Source organism: Lineus longissimus, chromosome 1, assembly GCF_910592395.1.
Source record: "Lineus longissimus chromosome 1, tnLinLong1.2, whole genome shotgun sequence".
In the NCBI taxonomy this organism is placed as follows: domain Eukaryota; kingdom Metazoa; phylum Nemertea; class Pilidiophora; order Heteronemertea; family Lineidae; genus Lineus; species Lineus longissimus.
This window is the reverse complement of record NC_088308.1, coordinates 10,842,601-10,867,558: the sequence shown is the minus strand read 5'-3', so window position 1 is coordinate 10,867,558 and position 24,958 is coordinate 10,842,601. Positions and strand designations below refer to the sequence as shown.

The 24,958-nt window shown below is 37.5% G+C and overlaps 1 protein-coding gene across 1 annotated transcript in view; it reads left to right on the top strand.

Annotated features, from left to right (window-relative positions):
• LOC135488144 (transient receptor potential cation channel subfamily M member-like 2) overlaps nt 1-24,958 on the top strand; it is a 213,998-nt gene that overhangs the window by 12,353 nt on the left and 176,687 nt on the right. Inside the window, exons 2-3 of the mRNA XM_064772619.1 lie at nt 813-854; nt 3,259-3,439. Of these exons, the coding sequence (XP_064628689.1) occupies nt 813-854; nt 3,259-3,439 (223 nt within the window). The remainder of the gene's footprint in view (nt 1-812; nt 855-3,258; nt 3,440-24,958) is intronic.

The window sequence follows — 24,958 nt, the reverse complement described above, 5'->3', positions numbered from 1 at the left end:
ACTTTTGCACACCCATTGTGGAGGCAGGCGCGTTAAACATCCCAGCTCGTTGCACTTCGCTATTACTGGACCTTACTATTATGCGTTCATTTAAGACAAATGCGAGACGACACTGGATGGAAACTATAAAATACCCTGGCTTATGGTGCCTGTGGTCAAATAACCTTACAGTCTGTTTTGGACATCATAAGTCGTGCATGGAATGAAATTCTCAACACAAGCTTGAACAATTAGCTGCATCATATTACACATGAAATGCTATGATATTTTTTACGAAGGTTACAGAAGTTTAAACGTTATAGCCTGATCACGTGTGCTCAAGTGTTTTTTCGGCCACACTATATGTGTTATGATGGTCATCTCTGGTACCTGAAATGTCACCTTCGCATAGCATATGAACATGCTCCTACATCTCAAATTTGGCATTTTTGATGCGTTTTTAGACTGTTTTTTTTCCATCTTGTTGGTGTGAAAGACAGCAAAACATATTGGTCACAGAACGAGCCACATTGAAAGTGCCATATAGGGACTTTCCCTTTAGATCTTTGGCTACACACAAAAATGTGCAGGTTTTTATATTCAATGCCATCAGCTTGGTTTTACCAAACTCCGAGATATGCAAAGATCACTCGCTTGGGGCCGGCTGCCGTCACGCCAAAAGGTTTTCGCTAAAGGGGACAGTAAGACCTCGGAAATAGTGTTAACCCGACCAAGTGAAGAACCTATACGAACCGCTGGCTATAAGCCCGGCGCTCTAACCAGCTCTGCCACTGCTCTCCTCATGCACATTAAGTGTACTATTATTGTTTCAGATTCAAACTACTGACCAAAATGGAGATAAATCGTATGACTGGGTAAGTTCGGAATAACCACTTTCATTCTGATAAATACCAGAATTAGATTTTTCAAATAACCATGGCATTCATGAGTTACAGATTGGAAGGTTGGGCTGTCCGTTCGTAGTACACATGTAATTGCGCCCAACATAAAAGTTATATACGTCCGCCTAACGTAAATTGTAAAAACAGATTTACGTTGGTCGTCCAACATACCATTTGCGTACGGCAGACGCAGAAGTATTTAACTCAGGGAGTTCCAACGTAAATTCTATGTTTGGGAGCTCAAACATATCTTCTATGTTGGTTACCCAAGGTAAATGCTATGTTGGGTAGCTCCAACGTGAATTGTGTATTAGGGAGCTCCACCGTAAATTTTACGTTGGAGAGCTCAAACGTACAATGCCTAACGTAAATTGTAAGAACAGATTTACGTTGGACGTCCAACATACCATTTGCGTACGGCAGACGCAGAAGTATTTAAGTCAGGGAGTGCCAACGTAAATTCTATGTTTGGGAGCTCAAACATATCTTCTATGTTGGTTACCCAAGGTAAATGCTATGTTGGGTAGCTCCAACGTGAATTGTGTATTAGGGAGCTCCACCGTAAATTTTACGTTGGGGAGCTCAAACGTACAATGTACGTTGGTCATTGCAGGTACCGTCTTGTTCTTTGCGGAATCTATCATGTTCCATATTACATGTAGGCCCTGGGGTTTCCTTTGCTTGTTTGCTGCACATTTGCCACTTTAATAGTGGGACCAGCGTCCTCGACACTTATTTTTCCTCCTGTGCACGTCATATTCTAAAATAATTTACAGAAGTATTTAACTAAATAATGAACGCACTGCTATGGTGTAATATTCTAAACCATCTAGATTTATAATAAACCGCAGTTTACCGTGTAAATGCACTGTGTGCCTACGGTGCCTCGTTCTGAATTCAGCGGTTATGGTTAGGCAACCATGACTGCTTGGGTTGCTGCAAAATATGGGAGCAGTCAAAAAGCATTTAAAACCACATTATTTGTTTTCTAATTTGATATGTTTTAGAATAGAATTTGATACGCCTCGGTTATGGTCTACATTTAAGGTCCACCCTCGCGGGTGTTTGCTAATACAACCAACACCTCCAGTTCGGTATCAATACCTTAGCCAGACACACTATCTAACTGTCGTATAATTTTCAAAATAAATAGATGAAAGTTCATGGCTTTTGAAAATCATCATCTGACAATTGTAAATAAGTATATATGCAGGGTGTCAATAAAAAAGTATACCGAACTTTAAATGACGATTACTAGAATTCTGAGCAATATTTCTGAAAAGGAAGCAGTGGAAAGCCTAGTCTGTCCTCTATCCAATGGTACCTGGATCATTATGTAAAGTTATCATGAAAGGTGCTAAAATCAGCACTGGGCGAAGTTAGCATTCAACTCAATTTGGGGATTGATCATGAGACAGTGAACGATGAAATTAATAATTTTTTTGGTTCAAGACTTTATTGATTGTTACAGGTAAATTTAGGGGTAGGGGCCTTCAACATGGCCATGTCGATTTAACGGAATCGACGGAATCAACGGAATCAACGAAGACTGGTCTGTAACCGATACAACCTGGCCCTTCAACATGTCCACCATTTCTCTCAATGCACACAGCTCACATCGTCGCCTCATGTGCATTACTGCTCGTCTTATCACCTCATGGAATTGGCGTAGGAGTTCCACTTCATCCATCATTCGATTTCTCAACTCCTGGATGTTAGCCAGGGGAATGGCTTAGACCTGGTTTTTCAAGTAACCCAACAAGAAAACATCACAGGGTGTATTAAAGATCAGGCGATCTTGGAGGCCATTCATGGAACAGTGCAATTACTCTGTTGCCAAAATGCTATCTCAAACGATCTCCAACAGCAATTAGTCGGCGAGGCGGGACTCCCATGCTGAGCAGCCACCACGCCCGTTATGATTTTGGTCAAAAATTCTTACAAAAGGGTGTTCCACTTCCTTCCTTCAGTCCATTATGTGTGGCCTGTTCCCTAACATTATGTAACAGTAAAAGAAAACTAAAAGCCATTTATACATCCATTGCCACACAAGAAAATGACTTGGCACAGCGTTAATTTTACCACCTTTCATAATCATGATTGCTCAGTCGTTCATGGCAGTTACGTAATGATCTAGGTACCATTGGATAGAAGACAGACGATGTTTTCTACTGCTACCTTCGTATTTCCGGAATATTGCCTAGGATTCTAGTAATCTGCTTTTAAAGTTGGGTATACTTTTTTATGGCCATCCTGTATATTATTCAGGAGCCAATCATACGATAACAAAGCTGAACAATTTCAAGACATCCCAACTTAAAGTTTTGGTTTGTCAAATGTTATGACCCACAATATTGTCTGCGTCTCTTGTTTCCAGTCCACAGACATGGTGTTGGAAAGCAAAACATTTAATGAGCACTATATGTCAATGAAAAAGGAATTCGGCCTAGAAGACCCAAAACTTGTTGTTTCGGTCATTGGTGATGTCAACCCCGACGTTCCTGGCAAATTGGAGCTAGCGTTTCAAGAAGGCATCCAGACTCTCTTGAAAACACAAGGTATGTATAAATGTTAGAATGTAAATGACAATTGTTAGAATATGAAACATGCAAGTCCAAATGCCTTCCGCAAAGGTTTAGGAGGAAATAGCGTGAGTTACTGCCGTTTGTGACGTATATCCGACATCATTTGCTTTAGCTTAATCCTGGTAATTTAAATCAATTTTTGCCTGTACTGTACGATGAGAGGGTATTGTTGAGTAATAGCAAGAATTTATAAAGACAAGAATACGGAAGCAATACTGCAGCATTAACGCTGGCACTTGGCATCAAATTCTGACAATAGAGAGCTTTTGCAAGATGATTTGGCTGCAATTTGATGGCGATATCGCTACTATTGGCTCGTTTTTGCTTGGTTTTTGTCACAAAAGTACATGCCTCAAATAGTGTACTCGTCAAGTAGTGATTAGTAATTGTCTTATAAGGGGTACTCAATATCTGAGGGACTTGTAGCACGGTGGCTTATACAAATGCAGGTCAACTTTGGAGAAAAAGAAAATCTGATGGAAAACTGATGAAGTAAAGGGAACTAAAAAAATTCCTAGCCAATCTACCAACCTTTAATAAAGCAATCACCGAAACATTCACCTTCCGAATGGTCTCTTACGTACGTGGACCAACAATGGCAAGCTGATTTAGTAGATTTACAGAAGTATCAAAAAGACAATAAAAAATTCAGATATATTTTAACTTTCATTGATTTATTCAGTCGTTACGCATGGGCTCTGCCTCTAAAGACTAAGAAGGGCGAAGAAGTGAAGGATTTATTTGACACTATTTTCAAAGAAACCAAACCAGAGAAACTACAATTTGGTGACGGTAAAGAATTCTGCAATAAATCGTTGAAAGAATTACTGGAGAAAAATAACATCGAATGGTTCTCAACTTTCTCAAACAAGAAAGCAGCTGTTGTGGAAACATTATCCCGGACTTAAAAAAAAAGAGAATGTGAAAATATTTCACTGCAAATTGAGACTTACAAATGGTTAGGGGTGCTAGATGATCTAGTGAATGGTTACAATCACACATTTCACTCATCCATTGGAATGAAACCAATCGAACCTAGAAATGACTAATGCCCACTCTTAATGGTAGCCGGTCCTCTCTAGGGACTACTTTCACTCATCTGTGTCACAAATACGGTTGCGATAGGAAGGTCCAGGATCTAATGCAAAAGCAGCTGATTCTTTTTGCTCATGATGAATTGCTTGAAAGGAGGAGGGTTCACATCTGGGAGTTACTAGGTATGAGGGATATGGGCAATGAGATCTTAGATCGATCCGAAATTACTGATATAATTAGTTTATTGTGTGTCGGATGATTAGTGGTATAGTATATGTTGTAAACCATTATGCGAGTAATTAAGGCCTTTAAAATGGGTTATATCCTGTGTAATTTCTTCCCTGCACCCTGCACTACCTTTGTATATGCACCACGAATCTCATGTGCTTTTTGTAGTACGACAGCTACATGTACAGGCGTAACGGAAAACCTGTCCAAGTGGTCATGGCGTCACCAAAGGCAAAGTCACATCCGCAGGTGACTCAAAATATCAGTCCACATTTTGGGGACAACGACATCTCAGTCTGCTATCTGCAGTCTCATGAACAGCGCACAAATATCTCAAGTAATTGATAATATGGTACATTAATGACGCGCAGCAATATAGTGGTGAAAACATATTTACATGCTTATTTGCAACAGTTCATAACACCAATTAGATACCCATCACTCGTAGCTTCAAGCCTACCAAAGAAGAAAACACGAGAACAGTCTGGTACAACCTTTATGGTGCACTTCTACTGATAGATTATGGTCAACCAAAATACAATATTGGTGACAGTGTAAGGATATCCAAGTACAAAACATATTTTCTAAAGGTTACCTTCCTCATTTCACAGAAGAAGTTGTTTTAAATAAAACAGATAATTTTCACAAAACCCAATGTCCACCAACTCGAGGATTATCAATCAGAATCAATTATGGACGGTTTTTTTTACACAGAGCAGCTTAGCTACGTACCAAACCCAGAACAAATTGAATACAAGATTGAAAATGTTTAACGTTACAAAACAGTTGAGGGCAAAACACATTGTTTAGTTCAATGGAAAGGTAACTCAGAAAAATCCAGTGAGTGGTTACCTGTATCCGATCTAAAATTACTTTAAGATGCTAATCACCTCAGGGTGTTTTTTCACAGCTTTGAAGTTATTTAATGTTCCATCCATTTTTTTCTTCAAATGGGAACTCGTAACTGGTCAAAAAATCACGAGCCTTTGTTACAGAATGGGGTCTACCTTTACACTCTTCCTGCGAGTTTCCTCTCTACTGATCGGATTTGTATTTGATCAATGCCAACATACTTTTGAAACGTCTCTGAAATGAGCCACTGGTAAAACATGATCAAGTTCTTCACTCTCAATAGTTTGGTCTACTCTTTCCCAATCCAACAAGTTCCTAAAAAACTGTTGAGTACAACCTATACAATCTTTAAGTGTTAATTCAATTTCATGACGTGATAAAGAATTACGCATTTTTTGAAGTTCATAAAACTTTTGGTCTTTGTATTTTCTCTCATGTAAACCTTATTATGTTTCAGACAACAATCTATACAGTAACCTTGTTACCCATCTTTGGGCACCATCCTCCCAAAATAATGATACGCTTTTCTGGTTTCACATTATACACATTATTTGTATCTAAGAGTCTGCACGAAGTTCATAAATTTCTTTCTAACATCTTCCATTCTCTCATTCCCATTCAAAACAACAACCACAACCCAGAAGTCCCTCGGTTCTTCAATGAATAGATTTCGTTGCGGCTTCTTTCTTGCATTCTACCATAAACAAATATTCGGATATGTTCGAAGATAAATTTTGAAATCAGGGAGTTCACTACTATCACACATATTTTGTAGTGCTCGAAAAATGCATCCTCTATATTCTAAAACTGTTTGTCACTTAAACTCCCCAACCACCAATTCACGCGTGAAAAAATATGATGTGTTGAGAAAATATTTATCTCCATAATTATTGTTTTTTGAGGGCCTGCAATGTGATTATTTCTTAAAGCTATTTACACCGCCAACAACTGAAATTCTTCAGAATTTTTTTTCGGGTCAGAGTACATGAATTCAAGAATATTATTCCCATTACAGTTTCATTCATATATCAGTTCTAACACAGTTACCACTTCTGATACTTCTTTCAGGCTCTAAATTAACTTTGACTTCCCTGCGGTAATATTTCCCGCAATTACATTTCTTGTTTTTCTCACCATTGGTGTCACTATTTTTTTTTTTTTCATATATTAACTGATTTCTTTCTTAAACAGACGTTTTACTCACTATAATGCCTATAGTATGATACTACTGAAATTCCGCCCTCCAAAATATATATCTTATGATCGAATGGATTTAAACTTCGTTAATCAACTTCCTCCAAGAACATACTGTGCCTATCAGATCTTAACCCCCTCATGTCATGGTACCATGTTTTTCTGTCAACCAACGAACTGTAGCAGTCGTCGAATGCAATTCCAGTTTTTACCACGTGTTTACTTATTCCCTTTAACTTTTTGAACTCTGAGAATTTAGTTTTTTAGGCATACATCTTACTTTTCAAGGCAATAAATTCTGTCATTTCGTCGCCCGCCAACTCGTCTTTAAAATACCATTGTCATACAGCGGGTGGTCTTTTGGGTATACTGATATTAAAATGCTCTTTAAGAATTGTCGGGTCCTTCGTTAAATCGTCAGTGTTTAACTCTAAGACAAAACTATCAGTATATAGATAGAGTAACTATATGTTTTTTCTCACCGAAATGTGGTTGCAGAGAATTTGTAATTAGTAATTTAGATAGTTCTAGAACTGTAGCCCCAATGTATATTGGTTCGTTGAACACCATACTTGTTTTTCTCATCATAACTGCGACCAAATTCTCGTTGAATATAACTTCCCAATCGAACTTAGGATTGGCGCACATGTTTTTCCATAGAAAGCGTTGTTTATTAATTTGAAGAAGTCTTTCTCAAAGTCTCTTCTGGCCATCATCCTCTGTTTCGTGTTGAAGTCAATATATTTTCCCAACCACTTCTTCTGTTTAAAACTTATTACATTGTGGTTTTTTTCAACACCATACCCTGCCTAAAGGGAACTTGTTATTATTGAGAATCATGTCGAAAGTTTGCGTAATGGGGCGACCAAAAAAGGTATCAAAAGCCGATCAGCGGCTATGGATTTCGCGTGAGACGCTGGCGATATGGAAAGTAATACGGAAGGAGTTGAATTTGAAGACAAATGATGAAGTTGCCCAACATTTGTCCGACTTGTACTCCGAGATCGACGCCGAAGGGCGGCAAGCCAGCAGGGATGAAGAAATGCTGGTCGATTCTGAAAATAAAACCTGGTAAGTATCAAGGATATGTTTAAAAATGCTCAATTGCCCAATTCGCTATTGGAAATCTACTTGTCTTGGCGTCTGTCGCTGCCAAATTCGTCAATTTCACTTGTCCAACAATAGGTTCACATTGCATTGTATTTTCGTATACAATGTACATGATTCCCATTGACGGATGATGGAAAACATTATGCCTATTCTTCTTCTATTGTTACTCCTATTCTCTGTATGCATGGTATGCAGGCCAGGTTTTGACTTTGTTTCGAATTGATTCTCATTCTTTCACCACATTTTCTAAGACCTGATAATTGGTGACTAGTGTTGACTGACTTAGTCCCGGGACTTAGAGATGATTTTTTTGAAGCCCAAGATAGAAACCTAAGACCCCAACATAGAAATAAGCCGAAAACCCCAAATTAGGTCCAAAATCTAAGACCCTACCTGATAGAAAACAAAGACCCTTTACAAGACAAAAGAATAGAAACCTACGGAAACTACATTGTAATAAGTGTTGATATGAAAATGAAATTATTTCTTACATTTAGTAATTTACATTATTTATGTTTTTCAGACACATCAGAAGAAGTTATATGGTGAAGTACTGGTACATCATCAACTTTTGACTATCACTATAAGATGAGAGCTTGGTTCTGCTAGTTGTTTTAGATCAGCCTTTTCCTGGTATAAATCCGGTGTAGCGGCCATCTGGTGAAGGAAAGTGCTGCCTGATCATCCAGACTACACAAGAAGGAATAACAACCCTCACTCCCTTACCCAAGTGGCCATATGTGTGGAGGACGTATTGGCGGTATGATGCATGCCGCATCGCCCTGTTGTTTCTCTCTCCAGGTCCCGCCAACATATCTTGCACATTTCTGTGCACAACCTCCATGCCGTTGTGGTACAGGCATATCTGAATGATTTGATTGTCCAATGTCTTACAATTTGGCCACTTCAGGCCGCAGCACACTTGCTCACGGACAGTAGGCATGTGCCTACAGCGCCCACACTTGCAATTAGCTTGCAATTCCCTGGAATTGGTGGGGGTGGTAGATTGTTGGCCCTTCTCTGGTTATTATCATGATACCGTAGCAGGTGGTTGAGTAGCTCCGGCTGGTTATTTAAAACGGCCTGAACAAAGCCCCAAACTTCAGAATTTGTCATGGCTTCAATGAGATCCTGTAATTAGGAAAAGAATGGCATAAGCAAAGCAATAATTGAATTGTGGTAAACTTTTAAAGTTTTTTTTTTAATGCAATGTGCAACATATGATGCAGCAACTAATTGTAGGCCATGGCGATTTAGCGGATCCTGCGGATTCTGCGGAACCTGCGGAATCTGGGCGGAGTCAGCATATAAACAGCACAAGAATATCGATATTATGATAAATTATCCTTATGATAAATATTTGTAATATACCATAACTGTTAAATTGTCTAAACCGCTAAGATTATCAAGCATTTCGGAAAAAAACCCAACATGCATGAAAAAAATGTCTGCATTCTATTATCCGACGATTTCCACATTTGCCGTGATCTATAACCCAGGCCGAGTTGGTAATAGGCCGAGTTGGCCCGTAATCGTGTAAGTCGTTACGCACCCGAAAAACACACGTCATTTCCGCTCATTCGTTAATTTGTTAATATCCTGCAGAATACAATAGGGATGGACACTTTTTCCAGGGGACATTTTAAACTTCTACACTGGCCTGGTTGACACGTCTCTCTTTATTTTACAACATCGCAAAATTGTGCACGAGCAACATACGATTGCCTTGATGATCCATCATAAGTTAAGATATTCAAGTCACATGATGACTGATGATGTCCAGGACTCCCAGAAGACAAATCAGTTTAAACAGAGAATTTCCCACTCTCATGATAATAAATAAGAGATTTTTCTAAAACGTCCACCCGAGTCAATCATCCCACTCTTGATGACCAAACAGCCAGCAAGATCATGCGATGACAGGTGACAAGCCCGAGATCCTGGCAACGATCCCAAGTCCTAGGAGGCGAAACAACTAATTTTTGGGTAGAGTGACTCTCAGACACCCTCTTGATTTAGCTTGATTACATTACATCACGGCAGCGGACACCTTCAGCGCCACCACGTGGGGCCTAATGGTATTAGGCTAAGTTTGGGGGCGAAAACGTCAGGGAGCGAAACGACCGGATACCCATAACATAGAAAATCCGCTGCAGACCAGATTCCGCAGAATCCGCAGGATCCGCTAAATCGCCATAGCCCTAATTGTATACTATTAGTTCCTTACCTGCGGAATCTGAGAGTCTGGTCCTTGGGGCATTTGCTCATCTTGTTGATTCTAAAAGAGAACGAAATGTTATTAAAATCATGATATGGTTGACATGAATAGGTACAGCAAAGTATTTAGATACTTATGAAGGTGAAATCCATATGTGTCATGGTCATATGTCTGGCAAGTCGTGTATTAAAGTTGTAATGTGTATAGACAACAAATATTACCTGGTGTGTTGATAAATTCAGGGCAACTGCGGCATGTGTTGATGCAGGCCTTGATATGCATCGTCATCGAACAAAATGAAACATAATTATTGACTTTACATATTTTTAATTGATAAAATTGTTATTGAAATGAAAGTATTCATTTTATGGTGTTATTGCGTCGTCTTGTCGACAATTACTGTCAGAGATTCCGTGTGACTGTTGAGGAAACATCTGGATGTTCCAAGGACCCCCCCTCTCTGCTCTAATTTCCCGCCACTGTTCTGGTGGGAAGTTTTAGTTTTGGACTAGGACAGAAAAGCATCTAGATTTTCACAAACAATCATTCGAAAATAATAGACAGAACTAAAAATAAAACAAACCTGTCCCCTGTTCTTGCATCTAGTGTTGATGCACTTGCACTGTTCGTGGCATTGTCCCTTCGCCACCCTGCAGGGGCATGCCTTAGTGGCGCACATATTTTTGCACTTGCAAATAACTACTGGTAAACTCTCCGCTCCAGTAGCCGTCGACGTACCAGGCCTGGGTGAAGTACGAGGCCGATTACCAGGGGTTGGCGCTGGCAGCTCTTCTGGCGTGGATGGGAGACGCTGGGCCTGAGGAGAGAATGTAGATAATGAGGTGATAGGAATAATAGGTATTTTGAAGCCATTTTGACCAAAGCCCTTACAGGCCTTTTTGCCTCAAATTAGCTTAGAAACCCCTAAGAACCAGCCACCTCATTATCTACATTCTTAGGGAATACTACAGCTCAATGGGTTAATTCCTTAAAATAAATGGCCTTTTTACTGTCTTCATTAACCAAAACTGAAGGAAAAATTCAAGTAAATTAAATGTATTATCCAAGAGCAAATCAACATAAAAGTAACTTTACCTATGACTTCTTTAATTTAGAAGTAACTGTTAATACTAATAACTTCTTCAGACTACAAGAAACTAAGATAACACCTGGGTTTTTGAGCCTGAAAAATAAGAAAGACTGTCTGCGACTGGAAAAGAATCCATTATCGTTTTACCAGAACCAATTTAACATGGCTGTTTGGTTTGCTACTACCGGTTGTGGTATTTCAATAGATGATCACTTGAATCACAGTGACCCATTGATAAGGTCAATTTACAGATTTCATGTTTACTATCAAATATTGAAGATCATGAAGAATCTAGAGATACCAATTCCAGGTGAAAGTGATTTCAATGAGACAAACAATAACATTAACCGTAGGAAACTAGGAGGGTTATTGAGTGAATTTGGTTTAAAAGACGAATATGATTTTTCAGTGTTTGAAAGTAATGAGGGGTGGACTTCCTGGAGTGTACCGGATTACAACCCAAACATAACTGATCCCGGATATTACATCAATGATTCTAAAATCAATTTCTTCCTAATGCAAGTTCACGAAAATAGAATGCCACCGATGTTTAAATCTGATTGGGATGCTGGAATGGCTAATTTCAAATATCCAGATACCTTCATTAAGTATCATGTGAAACAACACAAGAATGTATTTGATGTAATTACACAAAATGAATGTCAAACCTATCAACAATTCATGATATTTAAATCAAATGGTTTCTCTAATCCTGGAATAGAGAGGTTGAATGACACAATAAGAACATATGTTTACTGTATTCTGGGTGCTCAGGCGTTGACCAGAACACCAATAATTGGAGTACCGGGTACAGAATTGGATGCTCAGAAGGAATTTAACAAACTATTAAAGGACTCGATTAATCAACATCCTGATATTCCCACTTCAATTCCAAGATACCAAAAAGCAGTGAGTGACACTCCTACAAGACTAGATTATGTAATAGCACCAGGATTGTATGTCATAGGGTCAAATATGGTACTCGTTATTGGTAAGCTGGATAACTACAATAATAACATTTTAATAGCACCAAAAAATGCTAAACCTGGTAAGAATGACATTAACCACAAAAAGACCTTACCACCACCACTGATGGAAGGAAATAGTTCTAAGAAAATAAGAGTTAAGAGTAGTGTTGATACTGTCAAGACCAGTCATACACCAAAGAGTAATGTTGATTCACCAAAAACAACTGAAACATCGAAGAATACTCCTACTACTAAACGGGACACCAAAGTTGAGAGGGAGGATGATACTCATGAAACAATTAAATGCATGCTTTACTCAGTTGTTGGTACATTGATTGTTTTTATGGTTAGATAAATAAGTAATTATGGCTGAAGGAGGTGAAGATTATGAAATGGATGATTACGATCATAATTACATTCATAATGTGTATGATCCTAATACAGGTGAAACCAATAGAAATTTTCAAGATGACGGCACAACATACAACACAGGTAATACAAATCTTACTACTGAAACTTCATTCACTACAACTCTAGATAGAGCAAGAGGTATTGTCCCTGAATTGATGGAAAAGGAGTTAAGTTACGATGAAGTAGAGGATAAACTTGCAAAAGCATTGGAAGAAACAAAATGGAAATATGACCCTAACAAATTGAGTAATCTTGCACCACACATTAGTTACTCTGGAAACAAACTGTATTACGTTCCGAAAACAAATTATGAAGTTGATTTGATAAAAGGTAAATTTGAAAACGAAAATTTATTTGACTATCATGATAATGATGGATACATTAAAAAGATAATTCCTTTAACTAAGGGTGATGGAGACTTCTATGCTGAAAGAACATTAAAGAATAAGTTTGGTACTAGATTTGCTGACATGATTAGAGGTATGATTGAACCTGATGAACCAGCACCTATGGAAGGACCTAGAATGGCACCTATGGAAGGCCCGGAATCAGTAAGTCAACCACAACAGGTATCAACTCAAACAGGTATATTAATTAATGAGGTAAACAGTTCAAACCAACCAATAGATAAACTGATAGATGCTACTGATGAAGAATTAAGGGCATTTGGTTTTACTGAATCTGCCTTGAGAGAACTTAGAGGGTTAAAACAGGCTGGTGATGATCTAGCTGCAGTAAGGAGGGATAAGGACATGCAAATAGAGGAATTAGAAAATAAACTTCGTAATTTAACAAGAGACTATTTAGAGTCTGTAGAAGAAGATTCTGAAGATATGGGGGAGTTGAAAAAGCAAATAGATGAACTAAATGACAAATTGCATGAGGAAATGTCAAAGGTATGGAGGTTAGACAATGACAGGGAGTCACAAACTAGAAGAATCAAACGTTTAATTATTGATGTTCTAAAGAAACCAGAGTCAACTATTCCTCTAAAGGACAGAATAAAGTTACTTTTTAAGACGTATGGTGTAACCATTAGCGCCATAATAACAGCTGCTGGAATGACATTTACAACTCTAGGTCTCAGTATCAGTAGTGATTTAAGTGGTGCCACTAAATCTGTAAAACCAACTCCAGGACCAGACCCAACTCCAGGACCAGACCCAACTCCAGGACCTGGGCCAGGACCAAAACCATCAATACCAGATAAAGTAAAAGAAGGTCTCAAGAAGTTTGCTGAATGGCTAAAAGAACTGGCCAAGAAATCAGCTGCGGCTTTACCGGGAATCATCGGTTCTATCGTTTCATTTCTCCTGAAAACAGTTGGTGCAGTTGTTGGCTTTCTAGCTGAACATCTGATCATAGCAGTTATTGCTATTGTGAGCTCCATAATCTATGGTTTAATTGGGGGTGTTAAAGCCTTAAAATCACGTAAAAGGTCTTAGGTGACCTTCTATCAAAAAACAATGTTTAAAAAAATAATTATCATGTAAATATGAATAAATACATCTCATTAAAAGATTATTATTCTAGTGAGTTGAACAATGAGAATCTTAAAGGATACATTCGTCCTAGGGTCATGGATAGAAATTTTAGTGAAGAAAATGTCAGCAAGAATTATGACAGTGGGAAATTTGATAAGCCTACTGAGACACACAAAGTAGTCCTGCCAAGAATGAAAGAATATGACGTCAGTACCAACACTAATGCCCAATTCTGCCGTAATTGCAAACGTTGGACACTTTTTGAGTATCAAAAGAATTTAAATTTAGCCAGTAACGCTGCTAAAACTGTGAAGTATCAATTCTGCATTGTTTGTAATGCAACCAGTTATGATGATGATTTTAAGACTCTTGAGATCAATATTGACAACAAGATTCGTTATTTTGACATTATTCTTAGAAAGCTTGGATGGAGACGTTTGTCTGAATCGGTTCTCAAATATGTAAAGGACTTTGTGGAAGTGTATTTACAGTGCTACTTTTCAAGTCCCAGAAAATGTCTTAGTAAGCAGAGATATGAAAGTACAGTCCACTTAGCTTTAAAAATGGGTATTAACACTCTCCCCTCTAAGTTACGGGAAAAGGGGTTACATGGCGAGGCCATACTTGTTGAATTTCACTGTGGGGAATATGACTGGTTTCTTGCCATTGAATTTATCAACAGGGCTATTGGTAAACCCCAATTAACAGATGAGAATATCACTGACCTTAGACTAGTGTACTATGCTTTCCTTAGATTTCTGCATTACTGTGGTGTGAAGGTCACAATTAACTACAAGGTATTTTTACACCAAGCCTTTAAAACGATGAAAATTGATTATGTAATATTTAGACCTTTTTTAACCACGAGGAGCGAGGTAATGATTTGGAGAGATTATGGTATGATTTCACTCAAAGTATTTTCTTCCAGAATTACAAGGTTGAGAAGGAATATGACCAGGTATTGACAGGCAGTTTGACGTTTTATTGAGTGCTAGTGCAGGTCGAGACATTAACTGCATCAGTAGTATTAAGTTAGCACCAGCTAGTGTTAAGTGCAATAAACTTGTGAAAACAGCATTTTGCACTTAACACTCATGTTTCTATTATTTTAAATGAACAGTCAGCAAATGAATAGTCAGACATCATCTGTAATTGAACAACAAATGAAACATATTGGTGTTATCAATCAAAACCCAGTCGGACGCAGTCCTGAGAGCATAGCTCGAGTCGGGGCTTCTAACCAACAGAACACTGGTAGTTACCAACAGAACAGTACTAACTTTCAACAGAACTGCACTACAAATCAACAAGTTTCAAACAAGCAGTTGAATAGTTCAAATTTAGTTACTCCTAGTCAAGGAATAGTCAATTCTAGTTGCCAACTAGGATCAACTAGCAATCAACAAGGTTCAAGTAGCAATCAACAAAATTTGAACTATTTGACTGATAGTGGCCTTAAAGCCAAACAAGACTTAGAAATTTTAGTTGCAACTGGGAAAAGCAAGTATTTACTTAATAAACAACTAACTTTAAATGACTTAGATAATATGACAGAAAAGGAACTCTTAAAACAACACAGAATCTACATGACAAAGATGGCTGCCAGACTTAATGATTCTTTGGGTAAGACAGTACTTAAAGCTTACACTAAATTATCAAGGTGGTTATTACCAATAGATGACGAGGATGATCTTTACCATGACCTCAGAAATGATTACATCGTTACCAATGAACTTGACAAATGGCTTGGATGGGTTAGTATCAAAATGGGTGCACTAACTGCACTTGCTTCAACAACACTTATTACTTTAGGCCATTGTAATGAGGAATCATCAATGAATACATCGGGTATGAATACACCAAATATGAATACACCAAATATGACTGTCTCTGAATGTGACAAACCAATAGATGAAAGTCTAGATATCACAGATAGTGATGATAAAGAAGACTAAATTAACCGGGTCATGAGATCATAGTTCGAATTTATTCGGCCAAGATAAATGGAACTTGAAACTGTAACTGATACTACTAAAGTTTCAGTGTCTAAGAAACCTCGATCAGAGAAACAATTAGCATGGTCAAGAGAACTGGGTAGAAGATCTCAGGAATTTAAGAGGATAAAAAAGGATAAGACGACATTTAAAGTACAGTACTCCTCCCCAAACAACAGAGTTGTGGAAAAGGAGGAAGAAGAAGTAGAGGAAGAAGAACCACAATCTCAAAATACTGATGTATCACTGCGTGAATCTACCAGTAATACCTATGTCTATGTAGGTTTAGGTGCAATTACTTTAGCAGCATTTATCATGTTTAAGAAACTTCCTAAAAAATTAAGTAAAGAGCAGCGATCAGGCTTGAATGAAGCAGTCATGAAGGGATCACTCAGGAAGGGGTCAATTAGCCCTCTTGTTAAACCTGTAGTTAAAGAGAAGAAATGTACTATTCCTTTAATGGAATGATCTCATCAGGTGGTCCGAGGTACTTGTCTTCACCACAAGAGTTTAACTCTATTCTTAACTCTTAAGAAACCTCTGTTCCTCTGAAATTAACTAGCTTACCATTCTCATCAGTGATTTCGAATTTTATGTGATTAGTACACTTATTTATCGTTTTCTTACAATTCGGTTCGTATCGCTGCATTTTTATTTGGTCACCATCTTCTACAGGTATGATGCAGAAAATGTTAGATGGTTTATTGTTGTGGAGGGTCTTAGCTTTGTCAACCAAATTAGCTTGCAGGAATAGATATTTTCTGTAAAAGTTGAGTGGTCTTATGGAGTAGTATTTTCCTTTCTTGGTGAATTCAGTTTGTTTAAAGCCGAACCATTCATTTACCACAAAGGCAATGTGTGTGGAGAATGTTTTGCCAGCTGGTGTATCATTTACAATAGCATAAAATCTGTTATTAAAGTAAAAGTATTTGTCCTCTGTAAGTTCAAGGGTTATGTAATTATTGTTATCACAGTAAATTTTCACATAGTTTATTCCATTTTCTTTTATGTATGTTTGCCATTCCTCACAAAACTCACTTAAACTAAAATGTCGAGAGTATGGCAATGTAGATTGTCTGTTTTTTACTATTGTTCTAATAGAGGGGTTAACTAAAAAATTCTTACAAAATTCATCTGGCCTCGCATCGGGTGTATGGTTAATGTCTTCAAGGCACTGTTCTATTATGGTTGCATTCAGTTTTTTATTAAGTTTAAACTCTTCGTAAAGAAACATGAATACTTGGGCACTCGCTGGCAGGTTATCGCTTGACCACCATGAATTGTAAAAGGTTATCGATTTCAAAGTAATGGATTTTATGTCTAATTGGTCTGTTAAGTAATACTCAAATTTGGCTTCATTACATTCTTGTTCACTGATTATGAAGTCCATTTCTATTTAATTCAAGAGATTCATTGAATTTAATAAATTTTAGTCTAATAAATAAAATGACTGATAAGAATCAGAAAATACTTTGCACTACATGTGACAAGTACATATCATACAATAATATGGCCATTCACAGGAGAACCAAAGGTCACCTGACCAAATTAAATCCGGATTATGTCCCTATTGCTCAACCATGAGCCCCATCACTGATCACTAAAAGTATGGATAAGAAACTTGCATTTGAGGAAAATGAGCTAGATGGCATAAAGAAAGTGAGTGGAGTAGAAATAGTAAAACAATTTGGCAAGCCTGTAGTCACCATTAGTTTGAAGATTGACAGAGAAGCTAAACAAGTGTATGAACACAGAGAGAAATTAGAGGAGGTATTATTGCAACTCAATGATTACCATCACAAAATAAGCATATCAGTATTTGCTCAGTTTGATCGTCAAGGTGAAAGTGTAACCCGGACTACGTCCAGAGAGCATAGCTTGACACACCCCATACAGTATCCAATGGAAAGCATAATTTCAAGGAACCAGGCAATTTATGCCATAACCAACCAGTTAAACTACATTAAGACACAGATTGAGGAAAGGTACTTTCAAGGGTCTGGACTTACACTGAACAAAATAGAGTCTTGTAACATGACCATCTGTTCTTACAAGAGGTGTAAAGGTGGTCATTACACTAAATTACCATTTAAAACAAAAGCTGTAATCAATGTGGAGTCGAATGACAATAAATGTTTTCTCTGGTCTTTATTGGCCGCTAAATATCTAAAAGAAAATCCTGAGAGTACATTCAATATCACTACTGATTATGCTAGAAATGACTTCGTCACGAGAACAGAGTTCGAAAACTACTGATATCAAAATAGACTCATTTCCTGTATGTATTCAAAAGGATATCCCTAAGATAGAGAGTGATAATAATCTCAAAATTAATGTGTTCAAGTTAGAGAACGAATGGGCTAAAAGCATTTATGCCGCAAAACTAGAACCTCTCTACCTGTCCAAGAATTATGACGTTGATGATGTCATTGATCTGCTCTATTTCAAGGACCATTTCATGTACATAAGAGACATCAATCTTTTCTTCAGGTCACTCGCTCATAGAGTGTATCTTTGCAGGAGATGCATGAATTACTTTTACAGGAAGTCTACACTAGACAATCATAAAAAGAAATGTGGAGAACACGATTACTGTAAGATCAGTCTGCCTCCACCTAACAGTAAATGGTCACAGCTTAAATTTGAAAAACACTCATTTAAAAATAGAGTTCCCTTTGTAATCTATGCTGATTTCGAAGCGATAAGCACAACAGTCAATGATAACACAACTCAGACAGATACCATTGTTACCACTAAAAAAACTATTCAAACAACATGCATCAGCTGTTGGTGTTTATGTTCACTCAGACTACCCACAACTTTACAGTAGCCAGTATGTGTCTCACAGGGGTGCTGATGTTGTAGATGTGTTCTGTAACTGGTTAATCAGGCTGGAAAAACAATTCTCTAATTTATTGAACTGTAACTTTCCTCAATGACAGATGAAGACTCGAGCTCTGCTCTCAGGACGAAGTCCGACTCGAGCTATGCTCTCAAGACGAAGTCTGACTGGCAGAGATATCAATTAGAAACACAATGTTATTACTGTAATCAACCTTTAGGATATGACAAGGTCAAGGATCACGATCACTACAGTGGTAGATATCGAGGTGCTGCTCACAGCTCATGCAATTTGAATGAAAATAAAGCCATGTTCGTTCCAGTATTTTTTCACAATCTTAGTAATTATGATTCACACCTGTTTATCAAAGACTTAATGACTAAACTACCGAAGTACAAGAAACTGAAATTACTTGCCAAAACAGCAGAGGAATACATCTCATTTCAGTTCGGTTGTTTCAGGTTTTTGGACTCGTACAGATTCATGCAGTCCAGTTTAGACAACATAACCAAATCAATGCTGGATGATGACTTTAAAATTACGAGACAGAAGTTCCCAAATACCATTGATTTTAAACTATTGAGGAAGAAGGGTTCAGTACCTTACTCTTTTTACACATCACATGAAAGCTACAATGTCACTTACCTAGAAAAGTCTATGTTTTTTGACGAATTGAAAAATGAAATGGCACCTGATTCTGCCTATGATGAGGCTAAGGTAATATGGGATCATTTCAAGATCAGGAATCACGGTGAGTTCATTGACCTCTACCTCAAAACTGATGTGATCCTTTTAGCTGATTTATTTGAGAAATTCAGGGATGTCAATTTGAACTACTTTCAGATAGATCCATGTCACTGTTACTCGGCACCAGGCCTAACCTGGCAAACTGGTTTGAAGTACACAGGAATAAACCTAGAACTACTGACTGATACCAACATCTTACTTACTTTTGAGAAAGCAATACGAGGTGGAATTTCGGGTGTTATGGGAACTAGACGTGTCAAGGCAGATGAACACCACAAACTACTCTACGTAGACGCAAACAATCTTTACGGATGGTCCATGATGGAACCTCAACCCTATGGTAGTTTTGAAATGATAGATATTGATCCACTTAACATGAATGTTATCAGTAAAGAGCAGATTATGGCAATTCCAAGTGATAGTGAAGTAGGCTACTTCTTAGAGGTGGATTTGGAGTATCCAGGAAATATTAAATTTAAGTCAAGGAACTTTCCATTCTGTCCCGAATCTCTCTTTATTGAAGATGATGAATTAAGTCCTTACCAGAGAGAGTTACTTGGCGATGATAAAAGATCAAATGTAGAGAAACTAATACTAACACAAAAGGATAAAACTAATTACATAGTGCATTACAGAATGCTACAATTTTACCTCAAGCACGGAATGGTACTTAAGAGGGTTCATTCGGTGATATGTTTTAAACAATCAAAGTGGTTAGCACCATACATTGATTTTAATACTAAAAGACGTATGGATTCTAAGACTGATTTTGAGAAAGACTATTTCAAGCTCATGAATAATGCTTTCTACGGAAAGACTTGTGAGAATGTAAGGAACAGGGTGGAAATAGAATTGGTAACGGACGGGGAGAGAGCCAGGAGTGTAATGGCCAATCATAGGTTTTCATCGATATGCGTATTTGACGAACAGAATGCTGCTATTAGCATGAGGAAAACATCAATGAAATTCAACAAACCAATCTACATAGGAGCTTCAGTACTTGAATTGTCTAAATTATTAATGTATGAATTCTATTATGAAGTTCTTCAACCGTACTTTGGTGAGAAAAATATTGAACTACTGTATCTAGATACAGATTCCTTTGTACTTAACATTAATACTGATGACTTAACTAAAGACTTAAAGGAGTTGAAACACTATTTTGACTTCAGTAATTATCCAAAAGATCATCCACTCTATGACACCAGTAAGAAGAAGGTGCCAGGTTTTTCAAGGATGAGTTAGGAGGAGTCGAGATGACTGAATTCATTGCCCTGAGAAGTAAGATGTATACTTACAGGTCCAAGACTATGTCTGGAGAGCAAGGCTCGATAAAAGATTACAATTCTAAGAAATTAAAGGGTATTGCCAAGAATGTAGTAAAGAGAGATATCTCATTTGATGACTATGTTGATTGTCTTGAAAAGAGTATGTCATTTTACCACAAGATGAGACACTTAAGATCAGATAAACACCAAATCTATTTGGAAGAAGTTGACAAAAAAAGCCTCATTCCTTTTGATGATAAGAGGTTCATACTTGAAGATGGAATAAGAACGTTACCATTTTGAATGTATTATGAAGGCTACATAGATTACAGTGATTCAAACTTCGCCTGAGTGCAAAATCTTTATTAAACTAATGAATATGGTGGCGCTGATGGTAGTGGCACTGGCGGAAATTCACCCCTAACACCGAAGTCATGGTGATAGTGATAGTGATACACCACATTAGGATTAGGACTATTTAGTCACACTTTGTCCTGAGAGCATAGCTCGAGTCCTGTTTGATTTACTGTGACTTCAGTTTTTTCTATCATCTCTGTTTGTGCCAGTTTTTTTCCTTCTTCTAAACAAGTCTTCTTTAAAGACTCTACATCGACAGCTGAACTTGCCTCCCTTTGTTTTTTCCTAATGGCATTTTTCATCGAAATGTATTTCTCCTTCTCCTTGAGAATCAAAGTAAACTCATCTGTAGATATGTGAGAATCGGTTAAGGCTTTACTGACCAAACCATTGATTGTGTTAAGTTTTGAAATGGCCAACAATCTGATATTCTTATGTTTTTCAATTTTCTTAAGTATGCTTTTCTTCTGCCAACTTAGAAATGAGGAAAAAAGGGCACTTCCTATTGTCACACCACCCAAATCTAAACCTATCGGTGCGGTGATGACACCAGCTAATGCTGAAATACCAACTGAGCCAGCCGCAACGCTTACAAAATTAAGACTATGACTAATGCCAGTAATTACGCTAAATGCTTTTTTGTACTTTGAAAATATCTTTCTTCTAAATTCAATCTCGCTTTCTAAGAAACTCTTAACATCACATATTTGTTGTAGTCTGAAAGCCTGAGGGTTACTTTCTGTATGCTTTTCAGACCTTTCATAGTTTAATTGACTTTCAGGTTTAAATTACTTAAATCTGGATAAACCTTGTTGTCTCCATCCATTTAATTAGTGGGAATAACTAGAATCAGTTGTTCTGTCATTTCTAGTGTTTAGTGTTGATCTTGCAGACACTACAGGTTTTTGAAGTACATTAAATTTTAAAGGTTTTCTGGCCCAGCAGGTTTTTCGACCATAGCAGGCCCAAGAGGTTTTAAAGGTTTTTCGGGACCAGGCTCCAACTTTGACTCTTCTTCTGCCTCTAATTCTCTATGAAATCGTTCTAATCTTTCTTTCCAATTACGTGGGCGTTTTGTGTAACCCCAAGTTCTATTCATTTATTCAGATGAAGATAAAGATGAAAATTAATTAAGTAGAAGGATATCATTAAATTCTGGGTTATCCCAAAAATACTTGTTTGTTATCCTTTTCCACTCGTTTATCACGTTTTGGTCTGTCTCGATTGTCAAACCAGTTTTCATTAAGCTTATTGACCATGAAATCCATTGACCTATCCAATTGATCCTTAAATAGTGTGTAGTCTACTGTAGCACTCTTCTGCCTGTTTTGTGTTTTAGACATTGGTCGAATGTTAAACCAAGCAAAGCACAGTTCAGGTTTATCTTTGAATTCCTTGATTGGTAAGACATGATCCAACTCTTCTTCTACTATTCGAACTCTGTTCTCGGGACTTTGTCCTATTGGAGATAGACTCCTCTGGTACTTTAACCACTGTGAGAAGAAACTGTCTGTACATCCTAGATTGAATGATGAATTACCAGTACACTCTCCCTTAGAAATGCGGTTAAGACCAACCCTAATTTTGTGTCTGTCTCTATTACCATTTTGGTCAAGGTAATCCTTTTTGTAATATGAATTAAAACATGATCTACAGTTACCTCTATTTCCATCTTTACCGAATTCACCATCACTTAGTAATTTAACTTCTCCACATTTACCGCATTTCTTGGTTAACGTGGAACCACATAATTTACAATAATCAAGTAGTTTATTACGTCTGTTCTTTCCAAATTCACTTTCAGGTTTTGTTACATCGCACTTAACACATTTAAATGTAGGCCCTGAAACTACTGGTTGATACTGATAAACAGGATACTGATAAACAGGATACTGATAAACAGGATACTGATTAACATTGACAGTACCATAGTTAACGTTAAATATCTGTCCTTCCATTTCTAGCTTGATTTAAAGGATAAAAAGATTTTAAATTATGTTTTTAGGCTTTTTATTCCTGAAATTGGTAACCATTCATTGAATTTAATACTGTATCCCTTCCACTTCACTAATCCATATTTCTTGCCTTTACTGGTCTTGTACCTCAAGATTTTCTCTATCTTGTACTCTAGCTGGTCAGGATTAGGAACATAACTCAATTCCTCTTCATAGAAATATCCTTGAATTTCCTCTTTATGATAATCTTCAAGTTTGTAGACGATAGGGTGAGTGAAGATGATCTGTTTGATTTGGAATACTTCCTCAGTGAAGTTGGGCATGTAACCTTTACCGAAAATGGACTTGTATTTTGAAATTCTTACACTGTCACCTACTTTGTACTTTGGATCACCAAAGGTTTTTTTGAGGTGAAGACCATAAAGATTGTACCACACAGCTCCTTCGTTTTCCATCTTTCTGGCGTCTACAGGTTTCATACCTATTGATGAGTGAAATGTGTTGTTGTAGCCACTGACCAAGTCATCCAGTACGTCAATCCTGACTTTGTCATGAGAGCTTCGCTCGATCCACTTGTCTGCCTCCTTAGCAGTGAAATAACGCCACATTTTTTCTTTAAGAGTCCTGTTGAATCTTTCTACTACCGCTGCCTTCTTATCAGATTTTGTAGAGAACCATTCTATGTCATTTTCTGTTAAGAGTTCCTTGAAGTGTTTGTTGTAGAATTCTGTACCGTCATCAAACTGGATTTTCTCTGGTTTTGCTTCCTCAAATATCACTTTAAATGCATCTCTTATTTCTTCTCCTCTCTTGCTCTTAACGGCCATAGCCCAAGCATAGCGACTGAATAGGTCAATTACTGTCAAAATGAATCTGAAACCTTTATTCTTACTCTCGAATTTCTGCATGTCAACCAGGTCGGCTTGCCACTGTTGATCGATGTACGATACCATTGTTTTCCTGAAGGTGAATTTCTTAATGGCCGGTTTGTGTAGTTGGTGAGTTGGTAGTGTTTCTAGAAATTCTTTAACTTCTTTTTGTTTAATAAGTTTACCATCTTCCTTGACCTGTTTCCACATCTTACTCAAAGAACTGTAAGCCACGGGACTCTCGGGGTTGTAGTACAAATCCCTTAGATACTGCTGTGTGTCATCCTTTACATCCATTTAAATGGGTGAAGTATTTATTTACGAGCCACATAACATGCTAATTTCTGGAGTCACCAATTGTGGTAAGACATATTTTGCCCTTGACCTATTAGAAAAGGAGTATCGACACAAATTCCAAAACATAGTCATTTTCTGTCCAACATATTTCAACAATAAGACATATGACAGGAAATGGATTTACCAAGACAAGAGCGTCTACATAGTTAATCCCGAAGCGGTGGCCAGTAATTTGGACCTTGTGCTTCAATTTGCTACTCTGACCTTTGCTGGTTCTAACACATAATTCCTAATTGATGACTGTGCTAATTTGAGAGACACAAAAAAGAAGGTGTCCGAGTTATGTAATCTTGCCTTTTCTGGCAGGCACTACAATATTACTGTTTGGTTACTAGTTCAGAAGTACAACTCTGTTGTTAAGGACTACAGAGAGAACATAAGAATTTTAGTATTATTTTTTAATAAGGATGAATCAGCCATGAAAGATGCCTTAGAAGAAAACAGTGTTATTCCTAAGGAGAAAAGACAGTACTACATAGAAGAACTTAAGATGAAAAAAGGATCAAAACTGAT